Here is an 18,152-nt window from a genome sequence, read left to right as displayed (position 1 = left end):
CCATATTTATTACTTACTGTTAATTGTATTTTCACACATTTTAAGTGCGCCTTCTTTTGTTTTATGTATTCCAATAAATCCAGAATAATGAACAAAAATTGCTCCTTCAAAAAGATCATTAAGCTCTTTGCCTCTTTTTCCTCTCCATTCCTCTTTTAAAGGCAGTTTACTAGCCATAGTTTTGGATTCAACATTAATCGCACGAATTCTGTACTGATTATTTTGCGGATACACTAAATAATAGACGTCTTTGTTGTATTGTTTTTCAATATCAAGAATAAGATCGACATCATAATACTTATCAGATTGTAAAATATGCCCCGACAAATTTTTAATTTTTTCTTCGCATTCGCTGTAGTACTTTAACCAATAATCTTTCACTTTATACATGTATCGTATAAAATCATCTGAGACAATTTTGACAGCCTCGTAAAAATTTTTTGTCTGAGCTTCAGAAAAACAATCATTATCCACATTTAGATCATTCACTACATCATAAATTGTCCTTGGTTTAACTATATTCCAAATATCTATTCCATTATCCACACAATCCGCACCTAAAAAAAATTCATTGTAAACTTTGTCAGTTAATCTTTCATAAAGCGGGTGTGTATCATAAATCTCAAAATATTGAAACAATTCTTTCTGAAAATATTTATAAATTAAACCAGCACTACTAAGTTTAAAATTGTATTTGTTAGAATAAGTTTCTTTAAAGCTATGCTGATGATGGTCAAATCTTTTAGTAGATGGATTAAATTCGCTACCTACATCGTAAACAATATCTCCTTTTGATATTTCTACAAGATCTCTTGTTCGTATTAATTCAGCATTTGGATAGATAAACAATAGTATTGAGGAAGCTAATACTTCATCATAATGAAATTTTCCGTCATGTGTTACAAGTTTCATATAAGGGTTTAAAAATTAAGGTTTTTTAAAAAATACGTAAAATTATGATACATTTAAAGATTTATTAAAAATTGTTATTAAACATAAATAATAGTTTGGTATAAAACATGGGTTTATTTAATAACTATAATTACTATAACAGACATGTCAAAGCTATTAATCCAATACTACTGATTGGCGTGTCTACATCCTTACTATCCTACAAATAGTATTTGTGATTAGGAAAAAAATTAATAAAATAAGTTTATTGATATATTAAATAAAAGCTTAAAAGAGCAAGTAAATCCCAGCACATGTTTATAAATTTGGACACATTTAAACAACGAAAAACGCACCAACTAGGAATCGAACCTAGGCTTACACCTCGTAAGAGGTGCTGTCTTAACCACTTGACCATTGGCGCTACTGCTTACGATAAATTTAATACAATATTTGTTTCTCATTTCGATTCTTTGAAATATTAATGTTAAATTTGAATTTTACTTTGTTGACAATTTTTTGTTTCTGCCCTATAGTTTTTAAATTTAATTCAACATATCGATTCTTTTCATGTTAATTTTCAATTAATTATTTTAGTAGATAACTTAAAAGTGCAAATTACATATTATTTATGATCGCATTATATTTACTAAGATAAAAAGCAATTTGTCTATTAATACAAAGATTATTATCTAATTCTTGTAGTGATTAAATAAATTTGAATAAAAATTTAAGTCATTAAAGAAATCTAGTGTAAATATGGTACAACACTAGGTTTAAAAAAGATTACATAAGAAATGAATTTAAAATTGCCTGGAAAACACGAACAATATTTTACTAAAAGTTTATAAATACACACAGTCACTCAGTTGTATCAAAATAAAATTTTTATTTATTGTAATGTTTATTAATCTTTTGTTTACTTTTTGGAATAAACTGATATAAACCCCATAAAAATGTTACCAAAATCCAAATTAGATTTTTTTAGATTTGTTCTTCTCCTCTGTTCTCTTACATTTCATCATTTAATTACCAATTATTTGATTTCTAAACTTTTCTACAATATATTTATTTATGCAAATTATTTTTTTCAATTTTGTAGTATTTTTTATTTAATTTTATGCTTTTTAAGAAAAGGATACGTAGATTATAAGCTTAAAGACACATTCAGCAGAAGCTCTCGGTATTGTAAAATATGCGAGGGATTTAAACCAACTCGAGCACACCATTGTAGTAAATGTAAAAAATGCATAAAAAAAATGGATCACCACTGTATGTGGCTTGGTGTTTGTGTAAATTATGACAACCACGGCGATTTTATGCGCTTCTTATTTTTTACAGTTATATCATTATTTGTATCTTTACTTGGAATAATTAATTTTATAATAAAAATTCGAGTAAATAATATGGCGAAAGTTTTATTGGCTTATTTATTGTTATATTCTATTTCATTAGTAGCTCTTTGTAGTGTTATGTTTAAAATTCAGGCACAGCTAATTTCTAAGAATATAACATTTATTGAAGATCAGCATTATTACATTTACGATGAGCGAAGTGCGTACGATAAGGGATTTTTTGGAAATTGGTGTGAAGTTATGGGTAACTTATATTTTTTATGGCTGTGGAGACCAAATGGAACAGGACTAGATTATTTTAGGAATGATGAAATAGACAATGATGATATAAATTTTGTATAAAATAGAAATTTACTTAGATGTTGATATCAATACAAGAGTTAAAAGATTTATAGTTTCTTTCCAGTAAAATGTTAATGTTGTCTTAAAAAAATATTTAGATTTTTATTTTATGTTCTGATGTGTACATTATATACAAGAACATTAAGTAATTTTTAAAATAAAAGATTTCTATCACAAAAATCTTTGATTTAATTATTATTATTTAAAAAATAAGTTTTTGTGTTGAATTACCAAAATTTATACAAACGAGATAGATGTTAGTTTCAAATGCTTATTAATTTATGTAAAATTTATTACTTAAATTGTAACTTGATTAGAATCAAATTGTAGATCATTCAAATAAAATTTTAACGTAGGACTGGGTTTGTAAATCTTTGAAATAAATATAATTTAAAAGCAAATAAATTATTAAAATAAAATAGTATATTTACAAACTATAAGCTAAAAATAAATAAATCGCAATTATTTATACTTTTGTTTATTTATAAATTAAATTTAAAGTAAATATGTTATTTTAAGATTATGTAATACTTTATATAAAAAATTATTTCGCATAAATATTTTTTTACAGAAATCTTTGGTGATGTTACAAAAAATTTTCGATAAAAAAATTATTAATTTTTAATCCTCAATGCAAAATACTCGAAAGAAAATTCTTAAAAAAATTAAAGGTACTAAAAAACCTATCTTTGATGAAGAAATTATTCCTGAAGACCCATTTGATATTTTTTATAAAAACAGCCCTCTGTCTTTAGAAGATGTAACACTATCAGAATTAGATTCAAGTTTTATCGATGAGGCTGATACAACAAAAATTATTAGTAAACCCTCACAAAAAGATGGTGAATCTTATAATCACATAACAAGCCCATTGAATAAACCTACACAGAAAATATCGGAAGATGATTTTTTATCTGTGTTGTCTAAACCCAAGTCAGTAAATTCCCACAAATCTTTTATAACACCAAAAATTATAAATCAATTAATTTTATACACATCAGATGATATTGTACAAGAAGCTGTACCTATGTATAAATTTCCATACATGCCTGATTTACGATTTGAAAAGAGCAATATTTTTAAATCTATTTATACTCTGTTTATTAGTTCACTTCTTAACATTTTTAAAAGTAAGAAAGACTTTATAATGAAGTATAAATCAGATATTTTAATTTATAAAAATAAAGAACTGAAAGTTTCTAAGGGACTAATAAAGTTGCTTAATTCTAATGACATAAAATACGAAGAAAATGATTTTCTTATACTTAAAAATATTGACATAGATCTAATGATAGATTTAATACTAAATGAGCCCTTATCTTCTACTTATGTTATTCCTTTTATAATTAGCAGGCATAAATTTATAAATGGAATGTATTATGAAGTCAATCTTAAAAAGGACAAAATAGCAGTTAAAAAAAACAATCAAGTTTTGTATAAGTACATATTAGACGGTCCTTTTCTTAATCAGGATTTTATACATTTTTTGTCTTATGACAATGATACAAATTGATAGACATTTAACTAACTGTTTGTAAATCAACTAAATTAAAAGATAAACATTTAAAATACAAAAATACTTAACTATAAATATCATACACAGAATAAAAATCATTTCTAAATAGATAGGGAATACCCAATTTCTCACACTCCTCAATATAAATACTAAAAGCTTTTCTTCTGTCAAAATTCTTAAATACGATTTCTTTTATTATTTTATGATGAATATTTACATCTTCAACATCTTTATTATCCTCTGTAGATTTATTAAGTATAATTTTTTGTGTAGTTTTATCGTAATTGTCTCTTATAAAATTAAAAACAAGCCTCATATCACCTGTTCTACCAAACATCTTAGCTATAAATTTGATCTCAAATTCATTTAAGAATTTCTCTCCAACTTCTTCACATTTTAAATGTAAAATATCTTCTATTTCTTTACTGGTATATGGTCTTAGAGATATATTTATTTCATTTAAACATTTAAAATTGTTTAATGAATTACTTAGAGTTATAAGTTTTTTATTATGTGTTTTAATGTAATTAATTATAAACTTAGAATCATTAACTTTATCAAATTCATCAATAATCCATATTTTATTTTTGTGATTTAATAAAATAAGCTTTTTTATATTTTCATTGTATGCATTAATAAACATATGCTTTTTATTTCTACAAACGTATTTAGCAAGTGAAGTTTTACCACTTCCAGGGTTTCCTGTTAAGTGGAGAATATTATCTGATTTTGAGTTAATAAAATTGTTAACTTTTTCTATAACATCTTCTCTTTTATAAAAATTTAATGACGCAGATGAAAAAATCTCTCTTATTTTTTTATGTAGAGACATAAAGGGATTTAAATGATTATTTTAAGTGGAAAAATAAAATATAAATTTAAAATTATATAGAATTGCAAAAAATGCGAATAGCGGGAGTCGAACCCGCACCTCCAGATTATGAGACTGATACGCTACCGCTACGCCATACTCGCTGTGTTTTGATGGTTTGTATGTAGACTACGCATTTATTTATATTATTTTTTTATACTTGTAACCCGTCAAAATGAATAAAAAAATAGAATCCTTAGGATGCATTCCTTTTAAAGACTTTCTACTTTTATTAAACTTACCATTAACTATTGAAATCAATATACCAGATTTTATCTCATATACTGTTTTACCCAAATCTTGTAATAGAGAAAATAAGTTATCGATTTCTGAAATATTAAAATATTGTATTGAGTATTGCATTAAAAAAGATATAAATAATGTCATAACCCAAGGATTCAAATATCTTAATGAACAATTATGCATTGTAGGACCTAATAATGTTGTAAGTAAACTTTTAACATTTGAGGAATTACTTAAACATTTAGGAGATGAGTTATTTATTGACATTATTATAAATTGTCGATTATTTGTCGAAATGCCTGGCAAAGATGATATGAGTAACTTACTCATGATTTCAGGAACTTTTAACTCAGAAAAAAATACTAGGCGCATAAATAGGCATAAACTGTTTTTTAAAAATAAGGATATCATACAAATACATCCAAAAGATTTGCTACTAGAATGTAGATATAAGGATATAATAAATGAAGAAGTTTTTGAGAAAAGTGCAATTAAATACAAGAAAAATAATTTTAGTAAGTTATTTTATAAATATATGACAGCTGATAACCTTATTGATCCTCTGAAATTAATTAATTTTTTATTTTGTGTATCTAAAAAAGTTTTTTTAAATATTTTTGATAGATACAATTTTAGAATATTAAAACAGAAATTAACACTTCTTATTTATAAAAATAAATTAGAGTCATTTAGTGAAGAAGAGTTAATAAGACACTTCAGAATTGTAAATTTTAGATTTTTCAAAAATAATGGAAATATATATTCCAATATTGATTACACCAATATGATGGATTTTACAAAAAAGTATTTGGTTTTTTTATTTAGTGATTTTTATATTCCATTTATCAACAAATTTGTTTATTGTACTGAATCATGCCAAACAAAATATAAATGTTATTATTACGTAAGGCATAGATGGTATAAATTTTCAGAGACATGCATAAATGCCCATTTATCATCTGATAGATATAAATCTTACTCAATAAACGATAAAAATAAGTGTATAAATAATGTCAGAGTAATTCCAAAACTATTAGAAGGTAGAGTAATTGTTAATTTAAGTTCATATTCAAATCTTAATATTTCTAATAATTATATTAGTTCGATTTATGAAATAATTAAATATGAAAACAGACAATTATTGTCTAATTCTATGCTAGGATTTGAAGATATGGAGAATAAGTTGTATCCATTAATTAATAAGAAAAATTTATATATATTAAAAATGGATGTAAAAAAATGTTTTGATAATATAAAACACAATTATTTAGAGCGATTAATAGATAAACTTTTTAAAAAAGATTATTATGTTGTACGAACATTTAGCGAATTGGTCGTAAAAAATTATAATAATTTGTTAAAGATTAATAATAATTTTTTAAGGCCTACTAAAACTAAATGTATTACTGTTTTTAATGAATTTTTAGAATATCCAGAATATTTTAAAAAATTTTCAGAAAAAATTTTGCTAGATGATATTTATGTGAAGGAATACACACGAGATGAAATGGTTAAAATAGTAAAGCGGGTATTGTTAAATAATAAAATATCGTATAAAAACCAAATATTTAAACAGACAGAAGGAATACCACAAGGTAGTATTTTAAGCTCGTTAATATGTGCTTTATATTATTCGCAATTAGATAAAAAGTATTTTAACAAAGTTATGAAAGATGGACAGATTATTAGGTTTGTAGATGATTTCTTAGTGATCTCCGAGAATAAATCTGATATTTTAAATTTTCTGAAAATTTCAAAAAAATTATCAAAATTTGGAGTTACATTTCAAACTAAAAAAACTGAATCAAATTTTGATGTTACAGAAGAAAATGATCTTATTTTAAAAGATAGTGAAATAATTTATTTAGGTATGAAATTTACTACAATAGGCAAGAATACCTTTTTAAAGAATAATTTAGATGACAAAAATATTAAGTTTGGTATTTATTCACCAAGTAATAACATAGGACTATTAATTATTAAAAAAATGAGTAAATTTATTGATACAAGATCTTGCATTTTAATTAACAAATTAAATCCCAAAGTATATGAGAATATATATGATACATTAGTATTGTATGTGTGGAAATTACAAATATTATTTAAAAGAGCAATATTTGTTAATGAGAACTTTTATTTAAGGTTAATTAATTTTGGAGTAAAAAAATTATACTTTTTATGCAAAAAAAGAGATATAAAAATAAGTCGTACAGTTTTGAGTAAAATGTGTAGTAATATAATTGACAGATATAAAATGTAATAATTATTGAAAGATGGATTATGTAAGTGTTATTGACAGATATTATAATTGATAGATATAAAATGTAATATAATTGAAAGATTAAAATGTAAAAATTATTGAAAGATATAAGATTGAATTTTTTACAAGACAGACATAAAATGTAATAACTATTGAAAGATGTAAGATGTTATTTTTTTAATTTAATTATGAGACGGAAAATATCTTGAATTGCAAAATTAAAATTTTATTCAAAAATAAGAAAGCAAGATTTTTTAATAATTTAAATTAGAATATTTTTATGTATAAAATATGTGTTTACTTGTTTTAAATTTTAGATGTAGTTAACATATTAAATTTATCATGTATATAAATGATAATGACATGTTCTATACATTCATAAGTTTATTTTAAAGATGCTTTGGTGTAAATTTTAAGCCCTTTTTATGGAGATTGGACAGAAAGTTGATAAGGATGTAAAATTTAATATTTTTAAGCGGGTTAATGAATTACTGAATATTGACAATCCCATTTTTGCATACAAATTTATAGGTAATCATCCAATTTCTCTTACAAATGATAATATCATTCTTTTATTAAAAAATGATTACATGGTATGTGAGAAATCAGATGGTGTTAGAATGCTATGTTTAACTATTGACAATAAAATATATTTTTATGACAGAAAAAATGATGTATATGAAATACAATATGATAATCTCAATATTGGAAATTCAATTATAGATGGTGAGTTATTTTATGATCATAAAAAAAAGTTGAACTATGGAATCTTTGATTGTCTTGTGTATAATAATGAAATTATCACAGATAAGCCTTTACTTAAAAGATTGTATTATTGCGAACAATTTGTTACAAGTATTGATTTTAATATAAATTTTTATGTGAAGAGTATGTATAAGAGTTATGGTTTTCTAGAAATTTACAATCAGATCAAAAATTTAAATCATAAAAATGATGGCCTGATTTTTACACCTGTTAATGATAAATATATTTTGTATAAAAGGGGAACACATTTGAAATGGAAACCACCTGAAATAAATACAATAGATTTTAGACTTAAACAGAGAAAGGCGGGTCTTTACGCTTTGACATGTACATATAAAAATAACGAAATTATTTTTGATTATTTTGAGACTGATCACAATGATTTAGATGGAAAAATAGGCGAATTTGTATTTGATAAAGAAAAAATAGTTAATGATATTGAAAATGATATATTGAAAATAGGTGGATGGGTGTTATATAAAATTAGAGAAGATAAAAATACACCAAATCATTATAGAGTTGTTAATAATATTTTAGAAAGTCTTGATGATAATTTAGATATAGAAGAGTTATCAAGATATTATAAACCAATGAGAAATAATTACAAAATAAGGGAAACATTAAAAAAATAACTAATGTTTTAACAATTTATGTCTATTTTTTTATTTCTCGTTTATAACATCCATTAGAACAGCAAAGTTTTTCTACAACGAATACAAATTGTTCTTCTTCTTCAATACTACTTTTGCTGTACGTAAAATATGGGGAGTTAACATAATAATTATTACAAATATCACATATCCTTATTTTTTGGAAGAAAACATTTAAACAAGGATTTATATGATATTTTAAATTTAATAATCTGTTATAACATCTTTCTAATAAAGTGATTTTTTTTGGTTGCGTATTATCTCGTAAATTATAAGGATTATCAGATATTTTTATTGTAGTTATATTACTAAACAATTTAAAGAATTTATATGGAACTACTTCTAATTTGTTATCACTTAAATCTATCATATTTATATTAGATTTTATATATTCTATTTTATCAATATTTATTTTATTAATTTTATTGCCTTTTAAATTCAAGTATTTTAAACAAGGCATATCTAATAAAAAATCAGGAAGTGCACTAATTTCATTATCAGAAAAGTCCAGTTTTTCAATAGATTTACAGTATCTTAAAGTATGTGTAATATCTTTAAGATTATTTTTAAACACTGGTAGTATTCGTAATTTATATAATTTATCCATTTTAGGTAATTCTGTCAAGTTATTCATCCCCAAACCTAGTTCTTCTAAATGTATAAGATTATTCATATCTTTTGGTAATTTAATTAATTTATTATTCGATAAATTTAACCAATTAAGATAAGTTAATTCACAAATCTCGTCAGGTAAACTACTCAGTAGATTATTAGACAAATCAATCTTAACTAGATTTCTTAAATATCTGATATCCTTTTTAATACACCGTATTCTATTAGAAAAAAATCCGAATTTTCTTAAACTTACCATTTTATAAATATTTTCAGGTATTTCATCAAACTCGTTTTCGCTCAATCCGAGACCTGATATTTTATGCAGATTATGAAAATTTGTAGGGAGGTTTTTTAGGCGATTTCTTGTAAAATCGATCCATGTTAAATTTTGAAGATGACAAAGTTGAGGACTAATTTCTGAAATTTTATTGTCATTGGCTGCTAATCTAGTTAAATATTTAAGGTTCTGGATTTCATCGGGGATACATTTTAGTTTATTATCTGATATTATAAGCCAACTTGTTTTAACATTTATTTTTGTATATTGAATTTCTGTTAAGTCACTTTTTGAAAAATCTGTGGATACTATTTCAGACATTTAATTTATTTATGCTGATTAATTATTTTATATTTTTTTGTCTCGATTTTGTTTCAAACAAAAATTTAGTGCTAAAGATCTTTTATTGCAAAAAATTAGTAATTAATTTTTTATAAAAATAAGTTGATTTTACGATTTTTATTTTTAATGTTTTAAATTAAAACCTGTTTCATTATTTTGCAAAGGAGGTTGTTTTAATGATATTTAAACATAGCAGTTAAATGACCTACATAGTGTAAAGTAAATAATCTAAATATTATCATAAAGACTTACAATTTAAATGTACTTTTATTAGTCATTTAAATATAAAATTTTTAAATATTAATGACAATTCATTTATAGCTAAAAAAGTATTACTATTAAATTTATTGAAGTAAATATAACTTAATTAGATTTGTTATTATTTTTAAATTAATTTTATATTCCTAACTTAAATTTTCAGGGTGAGTATAGAAGAAAACAATAAAGTTCTGATATTAACAGTGTTTACAAATTTCATCATTATTTATTTTATTAAGTTATTTTACATGACAAGTTTAAAACAATAAATGTATAGTAAAGTATAAGTATAAGTACAACAAAGTAATGATTTAAATATAATACAACTTAGTTTCTAATTATTTTTTATAATTTATTAGCCCTAAATGACAAACATAGCTGATTATAAATATCTTAAGCGATTTAAGTTGAATGACGTATACAAAATATTAAAATGGGCATTCAATAAAACTAAAAGGCCCGGTTTTATGCAGATAAAATCCGCAGAGAAGCCATTTTCAGTAAATTTTGTTTTTATTGAAGATTTTAAACAAAATGAGTTTGTGCTTCCGTCAAATTGTAAATTGGAGTTAAATGAAAAGTTAAATTTTTCTGATCTACCTTTTTTTCTTACTCGTGAAGTAAAAATTTGTAATATCACACCAGACTTGTCTGTGTTGACTAAAGAAAATCTTAATCTTGTTTCATTTATAGAAATAGAACAATTGTACGATAGCGAAATATTTGTTGAAAATAATCCTAGTCTAAAATGTCCAGATAAAAATAACCTTTTTATTAATGATACGCCACACTTTCTTATAGCTTTGGATATAGAAATGGTTACAACTGAAATTGGTAAAGAGGTGGGAAGAATAAGTCTTGTAGATCATACGGGTAATGTACTATATGATAAATTTGTTAAACCTGTAAATTGTGTGCAAAATTATGAAACAAAATGGAGCGGATTAACAAAAACAATATTAGATTCAGGAATAGACAATTCTGTAATGAAAAATGAAATTTGTAAAATTATAGGCAAAAATACTGTTCTTCTTGGACACAGCCTAGAAAATGATTTTTCTGCTTTAGGAATGTATCATAATAAAATAATTGATACTTCCTATTTATTTTTAGATGTAAGAAGTAGAAGGATAGCCTTAAAAGAATTATCAAGATTTTATTTAAATACCATTATACAAGATGGTTCCCATTGTTCTATTACTAATGCTATTACATGTCTTAAGTTGCTTTCTATAAAAATACAAGAAATGTTAGCAGTGCACAATAAAAGCAGCCCAGATATTAAAATTAATCAAAAAATTTTGTATCATAAAGGATTTAAAGAATTTGTAGAGAATCAAGAAATTGGTTTAAATATTTGTGTTACAAAATCTAATGAGGTAAAATCTAACATAAATAGATTAAATAAAACAAAAAATTTAACTTTTTACTGGTATGAAGAAGATAACAAAATTAAATTTGAATTTTGACTTTTATTTACCAATCATCATCCCACTCCTCGTCAGAATTTTGTTGTTCCTTCTCGTTGATATTTTCTGCACTTTTAGATTTTAATGTTTTGTTATTACCAAATAGGTCAGTGAAAGACCACTCTTTAGACAAAATTTTCTCTTTATGGCATTTTAAATCTGCCAAAATGTCTTCTACAAGGAGAAATGTCGAATTCTGTACTTTAGAATCCGCTAAATATGTACACAGTAAGGGTAATAACTCTACACTGACTTTATGTTTGTTAAATGAAGTGTAAAATAAATGTATGGTTTTTAGTGTTTCATTTTTACATCCGGTAATTGTTACGTATTTTTTGCACATATTATAAATAATATCTGTATTAGATAAACGTGGTTTAGTGCTATTAACATAATTTAAAATTAATAAAATATCTTCAGGCTCAGAAATATTAACAAACATATATTCTAATATCTTGACTATAGACAAATCTGTAAATTTATTAAAATTGCGTTTTAAAAAATTTATCGTTTCCTTTCTTAAATCATTCTTTTTTATTTTAAGACCTAATAATAAAGAATCTAAGCATTTATCTAAACTTTCTATTTTTTTGGTGTAAACTTTACAATTTCTAAATAAAAACAACCTGACATTAGAATCCAAAACATAAAATAAAGAAGGTAATACATCTTCATAGCAATCAACATCAAGACTGAAAATCATATTCAAAATCTCTTCTTTATAAAATTTGTCATAGTCTTTAGATAGATCTTTTACAAAAATTCGTATTATTTTTTTTTTGTAAATCTCTACAAATTCGTTGTGTTTATCTTTGACGGAACGTATAAACTCAATTTTATGCTCGACATTGTGCGAGTCAAATCCAAAGAAAAAAATATCATTGTCAATAAAATATTGCGAACTGGTCTTATTTTCATTAATAAAACTTTCTATATTTGTAGAAACTTTTAAAAATTTCTGTACTAGATTACTAAATTGGATATTATCTGGATCGTGATAAGAAGTGGTTTTCGAATTTTCAAACCCACCTAAAACTATTTTTCCATCTTCGGTAAAAAATAATGATTCAATATCTATGTTATTGTGTAAAATATTACACTTTTTATGTAAAAAATCTATGGCATTTGCTAAACAATAAAATATATGCTTGTTGAATTCTTTGGTACCACTTTTATACACTTTATTAAACGGAAATAAAAGTTGTGTGTAAAAAATATTGCTTTTTGTATTAATTTTTGTAGGTTTTATAAGATTGTCATGATGTATATTATTTAAAAGAACATATTGCTTAATACTTCTTTTATAAACAAACTTTGTAACAATTTTATCATCACGACATGTTTTTATCATTTTATATGCAATGTTTTCGTATATTATTTCTTCGTTTTTAGTGCTAAAAGAAAATATTTTTGATAAAAACATGGGTTAGGATTTTAAAATCATAAACTAATTTTTATTATACAAAGATTTATATTTTGTGCCTTTACAAATGACTTTAGTAAATCCTTCTCCTTATGCAAGAAGAATTTTAAATTTATAAATAATTTATTTTTAAAGGGTTATTATGAAAAACACTTATAAAACAGTATTTGTAGGTAGCTCTAGTGTAGGAAAAACAACTATTATGGCACAATATCTATATCAAAAAATAGAAGATTCATTTGGTCCTACAATTGGGCTTGATTTTGTTAGCACAACAATAAATATTCTTGGGAAGCAAGTAAGGCTACAGTTGTGGGACACAGCAGGACAAGAGAGATTTAATTCTCTTATTCCTAATTACACTAGAAATAGTTTTATAACAATAATTGTGTATGATTTATCAAATGAAGATTCATTTGACAGAATTGACTATTGGATAAATAACTTGGTGAAAATTAATGATCCAGAAAATAAAATTAAAATTTTAATTGTTGCAAATAAAAAAGATTTGGTAGATAAAACACGCCTAGATGAACTTCGGAAAAAAGGTAAGAAAAAGGCGAAAAAATACAATGCAATTTTTGTTGAAACTTGTGCATTGAATTATGAGGATATTTCTGATTTAGTAAAAGCTATACATGAACTTATAGAAGAAGATATTAGAAATAATCCAGAAGAGGAAGATATTTATAAAGAAATAATAAATTTAGATGATAGGCGAGATTCAAATTGTTGTGGAGGTATTTGGTAAATAATTAAAAATGTTTAAAATTTTATAAAAAATAATTCTTTATATAAAGAAAATTTTCTTTAAAAAGATCTTTTCTTCACTGAAGTAATATTAATAAATAGATATATATATTTGAACACATATAGTTTATACTGTCTTAATTTTTTGTAAAATATTAAACTAAAAGATAAAAAGCTACATAAATTTTACATAGCGAATGTTTTGTATTTTATCCCATTTATACGATGTTTTATTTAAATCACTTTTTTTCATAAAATATACTTTTTAGAAAATTTACAAAAATACAGAAAAATTGTAATTTGAATTAAAATAATAAATTATTTCACTTATTTTAAAAAATACTTATTTTTTTTAAAAATTTTATTTACATAATAATTGTTTGCTACATTTCTAAATCAAAAATGCTTGTTAAATCGCTTTGGTGCGACATTTTGTGCACATCCCCTTCTCCTTGTTTTAAATTTACATATTTACAAGCTAAATTAATTAATCTTGAATTTTGATTTAGCACTTTTTGAAATTCATTACTTTGTTTTAAAACAGCAATGATATTATTTTTAAATTCATCTGGTGATATAAACTGTCTAACGTTATTATAAAAACATAACATACTATTTCTAGTATCACAAGGTAGCATGAAGAAAAAAACATAACTAAAAGTTGATTGTAAATTACTGCTTACGTCTAAAGCGTCGTGGTTAGTAAAACTATTGTTTTTTAAGATAATATATCTTAAAAGATCTTTTTTACATTTTTTATGTACACAACTTGGACTAAATATTTTACACTGACACTGTAATATTTTATTATTGCAAATGTTATTATCCAATATGAAATTATCTTTGTATATATCTAGATCATTAATAAACCATTTATTATTAGACACCTCGCATGGAGTGCATAAACCGTAGGCTGAGTTTTTATCTGTAGCATGCATTTTACAAAATGTACAGAAATTATTGCACTTCAAGGCATAACGATAATTATAATCTGACTTATCTTTTATACAAATTTCATTTTTATTTTCAGTGTAATATTTTGGATTAAGATATGATTCTTTATTGCAAAATTTACAGATTGAATCTTTATCTTTTCTATTAAGTTCGTTAAGCTTATTAATGTCTTTAAAACATTCTTCTTCATTGATTTCGTTAAACTTATTGATATCTCTAAAACATTCTTCTTCATTGGTTTCGTTAAACTTATTGATGTCTCTAAAACATTTCTCTTTAATGGGTTCGATACTCTGTGTTGGCACTAAATGTTCCCATTGACAAAGGTCTTTTGTTTCTCCATCCAATTTTATGCTTTCATTTATTGGTTGTAAATTAATAGAACACTCTGATGTATTTATTGTTTTATCAGAAGAGCTATTGCTTGGCGATTTTTGTAAACATTTAATATTTTGCCTCTTTTTTCTCTTTGAATACACATTTTTATACCTGTTTTTGGTATCGTATATCCAGTTGTCGGTTCGTAAATATCTTTCGTTCAAATTAGGCTTTAACACTTCTTTGTTCTGAATATTATTTTCAAATTTAATGTCCATCGAGCCACATTTACTGCTTCGATCGGATGATATGGGGCTAAGGCTATGACTGCGCTCTTGTGTCATACAATTATTTTCATTAATTAATGTAGAAAATCTATCATCAAAGTAATCGTCTTCTATGTTTGATTGATCAGATGCGGAATTAGAAGAAGCTGGAGACACAGCTAATGAAGATGTTTCAGATGTAGAAATACTAGCATCTTTATCGGTATTAGCAGCAGGCATTTCGGATTTTGAATAGGATTTATTTTGTGTAAATATTGATTTCTGGGAATATGCGTCTTTCGCGTAATCATTTTTGTTACTTTTTAATGTCATGTAATCGTGACGGTTTTTATTTTTTTGTGAGCTCACATTTGAAGATGTAAATCTAAATGTGTTTTTTTCGACAAATGAAAATTTTGAGTTGGTGATACTATTTACAAAATTATAATTTTCATGACTAGACTTATTTGCTGTAGAATCATTTAAATCTAAGCCAAAATTTTTTTCTTTAACAGGCAATGAGCTGTCAGAAGAATATTTTTCATCACTAAGATATGTCAATTTGAATTCTTTGCGAGTTTTTTTATTATCAAGGTTTGACGTAATACAAGTAATAACAAATAATAAAAACATAAATGGGTAAAAGAATGATTTTTGTTTTAAATAAATGAAAAAAAAATTGTGAGTATAATATTGTATTATGAAATTCTATACTAATTTATTAACATTTTGTTTGTTTTAAATTTTTAATAAATTTTTTGTCTGAGTAAAATACTTTATTTCTGTTTATTTACATTCTTGTATAATCAAATGCAAAAACAATATTTTTCATGTAAACAACATCTTTAAATAGAATATAAAAAATAGTCTATCTTTTCAAAAATTCATCTTAATAAAATTTTTAAATTAAAGGTTTAAAAATAAACAAAAAAGAATGTTTTTCTATCTTTATCAAATAAATTTGATTAGTATATTTTATATGTATTTATTAAATTAAGAAATATGACATGTTAACTTTGTAATAACTAGCAAACTAATATATTATTAAGGTTTACTTATAAAAGACCTTATTTTATAAAATTTTGTATTTGTTTTTTAATATAAAATTATGTTTGTAACTTATAATTGTATTTTTACTCTACATATTGAAGATGAATCTAATAAAGTTTTGTGTGCAATTAATATAAAATATAGCTTGTACCTTAAAATTTTCTAAGAAGTAGATTTATTTGAAAATATAAAAACAAGCCGTATGATAAGATTAAATTCAGCAGATGTTTTTAGATCACAAATGCAGACTTTTCATTTATTATATAATAAATTAAACACAGTCTTGATCAAAAAAGTCAATTAACATCTCTCATTTTTACTTTTCATAAAAGCAATGAGAATAACAAAAAAACTTTTATAAAATTTGTTGTAAATAATGCAAAAGGTACTTTTTTGTATTTTTGTTAAAATATTCTTAAATACTGTAAATTTAATAAATCTTTTCATTTATACATCATTGAATTTTCCAAAAAGTAAAAAAATTGTTTTTGGAATTTAAAATTCATTATTTAAAACGAATTTTACAAAAATAGCATCACAACAATACGTAAAATTCTTTAATACTGTATCAACTGCATTACATTATTAAAATTTTACAAACATTATTTTTGATTAAAATAATTGACAATATTGTTGATTTTAATAAAATACCTTTTTACAGTAAATTTAAAACAAAAAAATTTATAAAAATCTAGTAATTTTGACTGCAATGTCATAAAATTTTGCGAGCAAATTAACATACAAACTTTTTTGTCGTTATAGATGATGCAAAATAACAAGTGATAATAACTTATTTTAGTCGATAATTATGATAATATTTTTTTAAAGTTATATTATTGTAAAAAAAATTTTAAATTTATGATATGTGATGAATTTTAAAAACACAAACCTTTTTTAAAACGAAGCAATAACATGTTTCTAGCAAAAAGTTGTCTAGCATTTATATCAAACTAAAATAAATATTAATTATTTATTTTTCTCTTAATTGTATATTCATGTCCATGTCAAACTATAACTATTTTTTTAGAAAAAAATACTTAATTCAAAAAAATTTAACATGCGAATATAGTATAAATTTTACATAAATAATTAAAGTAAACATTTTTTATTTTTTTGAATATGTTAATTATTTAAAGATCAAATCATAATTAATAATAAATTTTGAAACTTTTTATATTCTTCTTTTTAACTTCATTAGTATTAAAGTAAGAAATTTTAAGAAATTAAGCCAGACAATTAGATAAGTTAAATATTTTTAACTATAAAAAATATTTAAATTTATAAATGCGGAATAATTTACAAATAATATGTTTTGCTGTGCACATAACAATCAACGAGAGTTAAAAAGCACATAAAGTTTTCATGTCAATAGACTAAAAAAATAATTAAGTAAATATTACTATTAATCATATATTTTTCTGTAATTTACTGGCAGAATTTAAAAACTATTAAATAATGTAAAAATAATCAAAATTTTTACTTAAAAACATCCTTTCGCATAGCTTAGCCTGTACAATATTTACAAAAAAAGATGCAA

At 23.4% G+C, this 18,152-nt stretch overlaps 12 protein-coding genes across 12 annotated transcripts; 7 read left to right on the top strand and 5 right to left on the bottom strand.

Annotated features, from left to right (window-relative positions):
• Positions 1-9: 9 nt before the first annotated feature.
• AAJ76_7500017326 (hypothetical protein) lies at positions 10-912 on the bottom strand (the record flags this gene model as incomplete). Its single annotated transcript, XM_024476366.1, has 1 exon — positions 10-912. The coding sequence occupies one exon, from the start codon at positions 910-912 to the stop codon at positions 10-12; it is 903 nt and encodes a 300-aa protein (XP_024330143.1).
• Positions 913-1,205: 293 nt separating this feature from the next.
• AAJ76_7500017032 (hypothetical protein) lies at positions 1,206-1,376 on the top strand (the record flags this gene model as incomplete). Its single annotated transcript, XM_024476365.1, has 1 exon — positions 1,206-1,376. One exon carries the CDS (start codon positions 1,206-1,208, stop codon positions 1,374-1,376), a length of 171 nt encoding a protein of 56 aa, XP_024330142.1.
• Positions 1,377-1,847: 471 nt separating this feature from the next.
• On the top strand, positions 1,848-2,588 carry AAJ76_7500016390 (dhhc zinc finger domain-containing protein; the record flags this gene model as incomplete). Its single annotated transcript, XM_024476364.1, has 1 exon — positions 1,848-2,588. The coding sequence occupies one exon, from the start codon at positions 1,848-1,850 to the stop codon at positions 2,586-2,588; it is 741 nt and encodes a 246-aa protein (XP_024330141.1).
• A 631-nt stretch (positions 2,589-3,219) lies between these two features.
• Positions 3,220-4,101, top strand: AAJ76_7500015018 (hypothetical protein; the record flags this gene model as incomplete). The annotated part of the gene is made up of 1 exon (XM_024476363.1): positions 3,220-4,101. One exon carries the CDS (start codon positions 3,220-3,222, stop codon positions 4,099-4,101), a length of 882 nt encoding a protein of 293 aa, XP_024330140.1.
• Positions 4,102-4,168: 67 nt separating this feature from the next.
• AAJ76_7500013302 (cdc6-related aaa superfamily atpase) lies at positions 4,169-4,936 on the bottom strand (the record flags this gene model as incomplete). The annotated part of the gene is made up of 1 exon (XM_024476362.1): positions 4,169-4,936. One exon carries the CDS (start codon positions 4,934-4,936, stop codon positions 4,169-4,171), a length of 768 nt encoding a protein of 255 aa, XP_024330139.1.
• Positions 4,937-5,150: 214 nt separating this feature from the next.
• AAJ76_7500013087 (telomerase reverse transcriptase) lies at positions 5,151-7,478 on the top strand (the record flags this gene model as incomplete). Its single annotated transcript, XM_024476361.1, has 1 exon — positions 5,151-7,478. The coding sequence occupies one exon, from the start codon at positions 5,151-5,153 to the stop codon at positions 7,476-7,478; it is 2,328 nt and encodes a 775-aa protein (XP_024330138.1).
• Positions 7,479-7,903: 425 nt separating this feature from the next.
• Positions 7,904-8,875, top strand: AAJ76_7500010334 (mrna capping enzyme subunit alpha; the record flags this gene model as incomplete). The annotated part of the gene is made up of 1 exon (XM_024476360.1): positions 7,904-8,875. The coding sequence occupies one exon, from the start codon at positions 7,904-7,906 to the stop codon at positions 8,873-8,875; it is 972 nt and encodes a 323-aa protein (XP_024330137.1).
• Positions 8,876-8,897: 22 nt separating this feature from the next.
• Positions 8,898-10,106, bottom strand: AAJ76_750008132 (leucine rich repeat protein; the record flags this gene model as incomplete). Its single annotated transcript, XM_024476371.1, has 1 exon — positions 8,898-10,106. The coding sequence occupies one exon, from the start codon at positions 10,104-10,106 to the stop codon at positions 8,898-8,900; it is 1,209 nt and encodes a 402-aa protein (XP_024330136.1).
• A 644-nt stretch (positions 10,107-10,750) lies between these two features.
• AAJ76_750007487 (rna exonuclease) lies at positions 10,751-11,854 on the top strand (the record flags this gene model as incomplete). Its single annotated transcript, XM_024476370.1, has 1 exon — positions 10,751-11,854. The coding sequence occupies one exon, from the start codon at positions 10,751-10,753 to the stop codon at positions 11,852-11,854; it is 1,104 nt and encodes a 367-aa protein (XP_024330135.1).
• Positions 11,855-11,861: 7 nt separating this feature from the next.
• AAJ76_750004961 (gtpase sar1 related small g protein) lies at positions 11,862-13,277 on the bottom strand (the record flags this gene model as incomplete). Its single annotated transcript, XM_024476369.1, has 1 exon — positions 11,862-13,277. One exon carries the CDS (start codon positions 13,275-13,277, stop codon positions 11,862-11,864), a length of 1,416 nt encoding a protein of 471 aa, XP_024330134.1.
• A 142-nt stretch (positions 13,278-13,419) lies between these two features.
• AAJ76_750004818 (gtp-binding protein) lies at positions 13,420-14,028 on the top strand (the record flags this gene model as incomplete). The annotated part of the gene is made up of 1 exon (XM_024476368.1): positions 13,420-14,028. One exon carries the CDS (start codon positions 13,420-13,422, stop codon positions 14,026-14,028), a length of 609 nt encoding a protein of 202 aa, XP_024330133.1.
• Positions 14,029-14,410: 382 nt separating this feature from the next.
• On the bottom strand, positions 14,411-16,198 carry AAJ76_750002040 (hypothetical protein; the record flags this gene model as incomplete). The annotated part of the gene is made up of 1 exon (XM_024476367.1): positions 14,411-16,198. The coding sequence occupies one exon, from the start codon at positions 16,196-16,198 to the stop codon at positions 14,411-14,413; it is 1,788 nt and encodes a 595-aa protein (XP_024330132.1).
• Between the last annotated feature and the right edge of the window lie 1,954 nt (positions 16,199-18,152).

The sequence above is a fragment of the Vairimorpha ceranae genome (assembly GCF_000988165.1).
Source record: "Vairimorpha ceranae strain PA08 1199 chromosome Unknown NODE_75, whole genome shotgun sequence".
NCBI classification, from domain to species: Eukaryota; Fungi; Microsporidia; family Nosematidae; genus Vairimorpha; species Vairimorpha ceranae.
The sequence above is the reverse complement of the archived record's forward strand: the minus strand, read 5'-3'. Positions and strand labels throughout refer to the sequence as shown.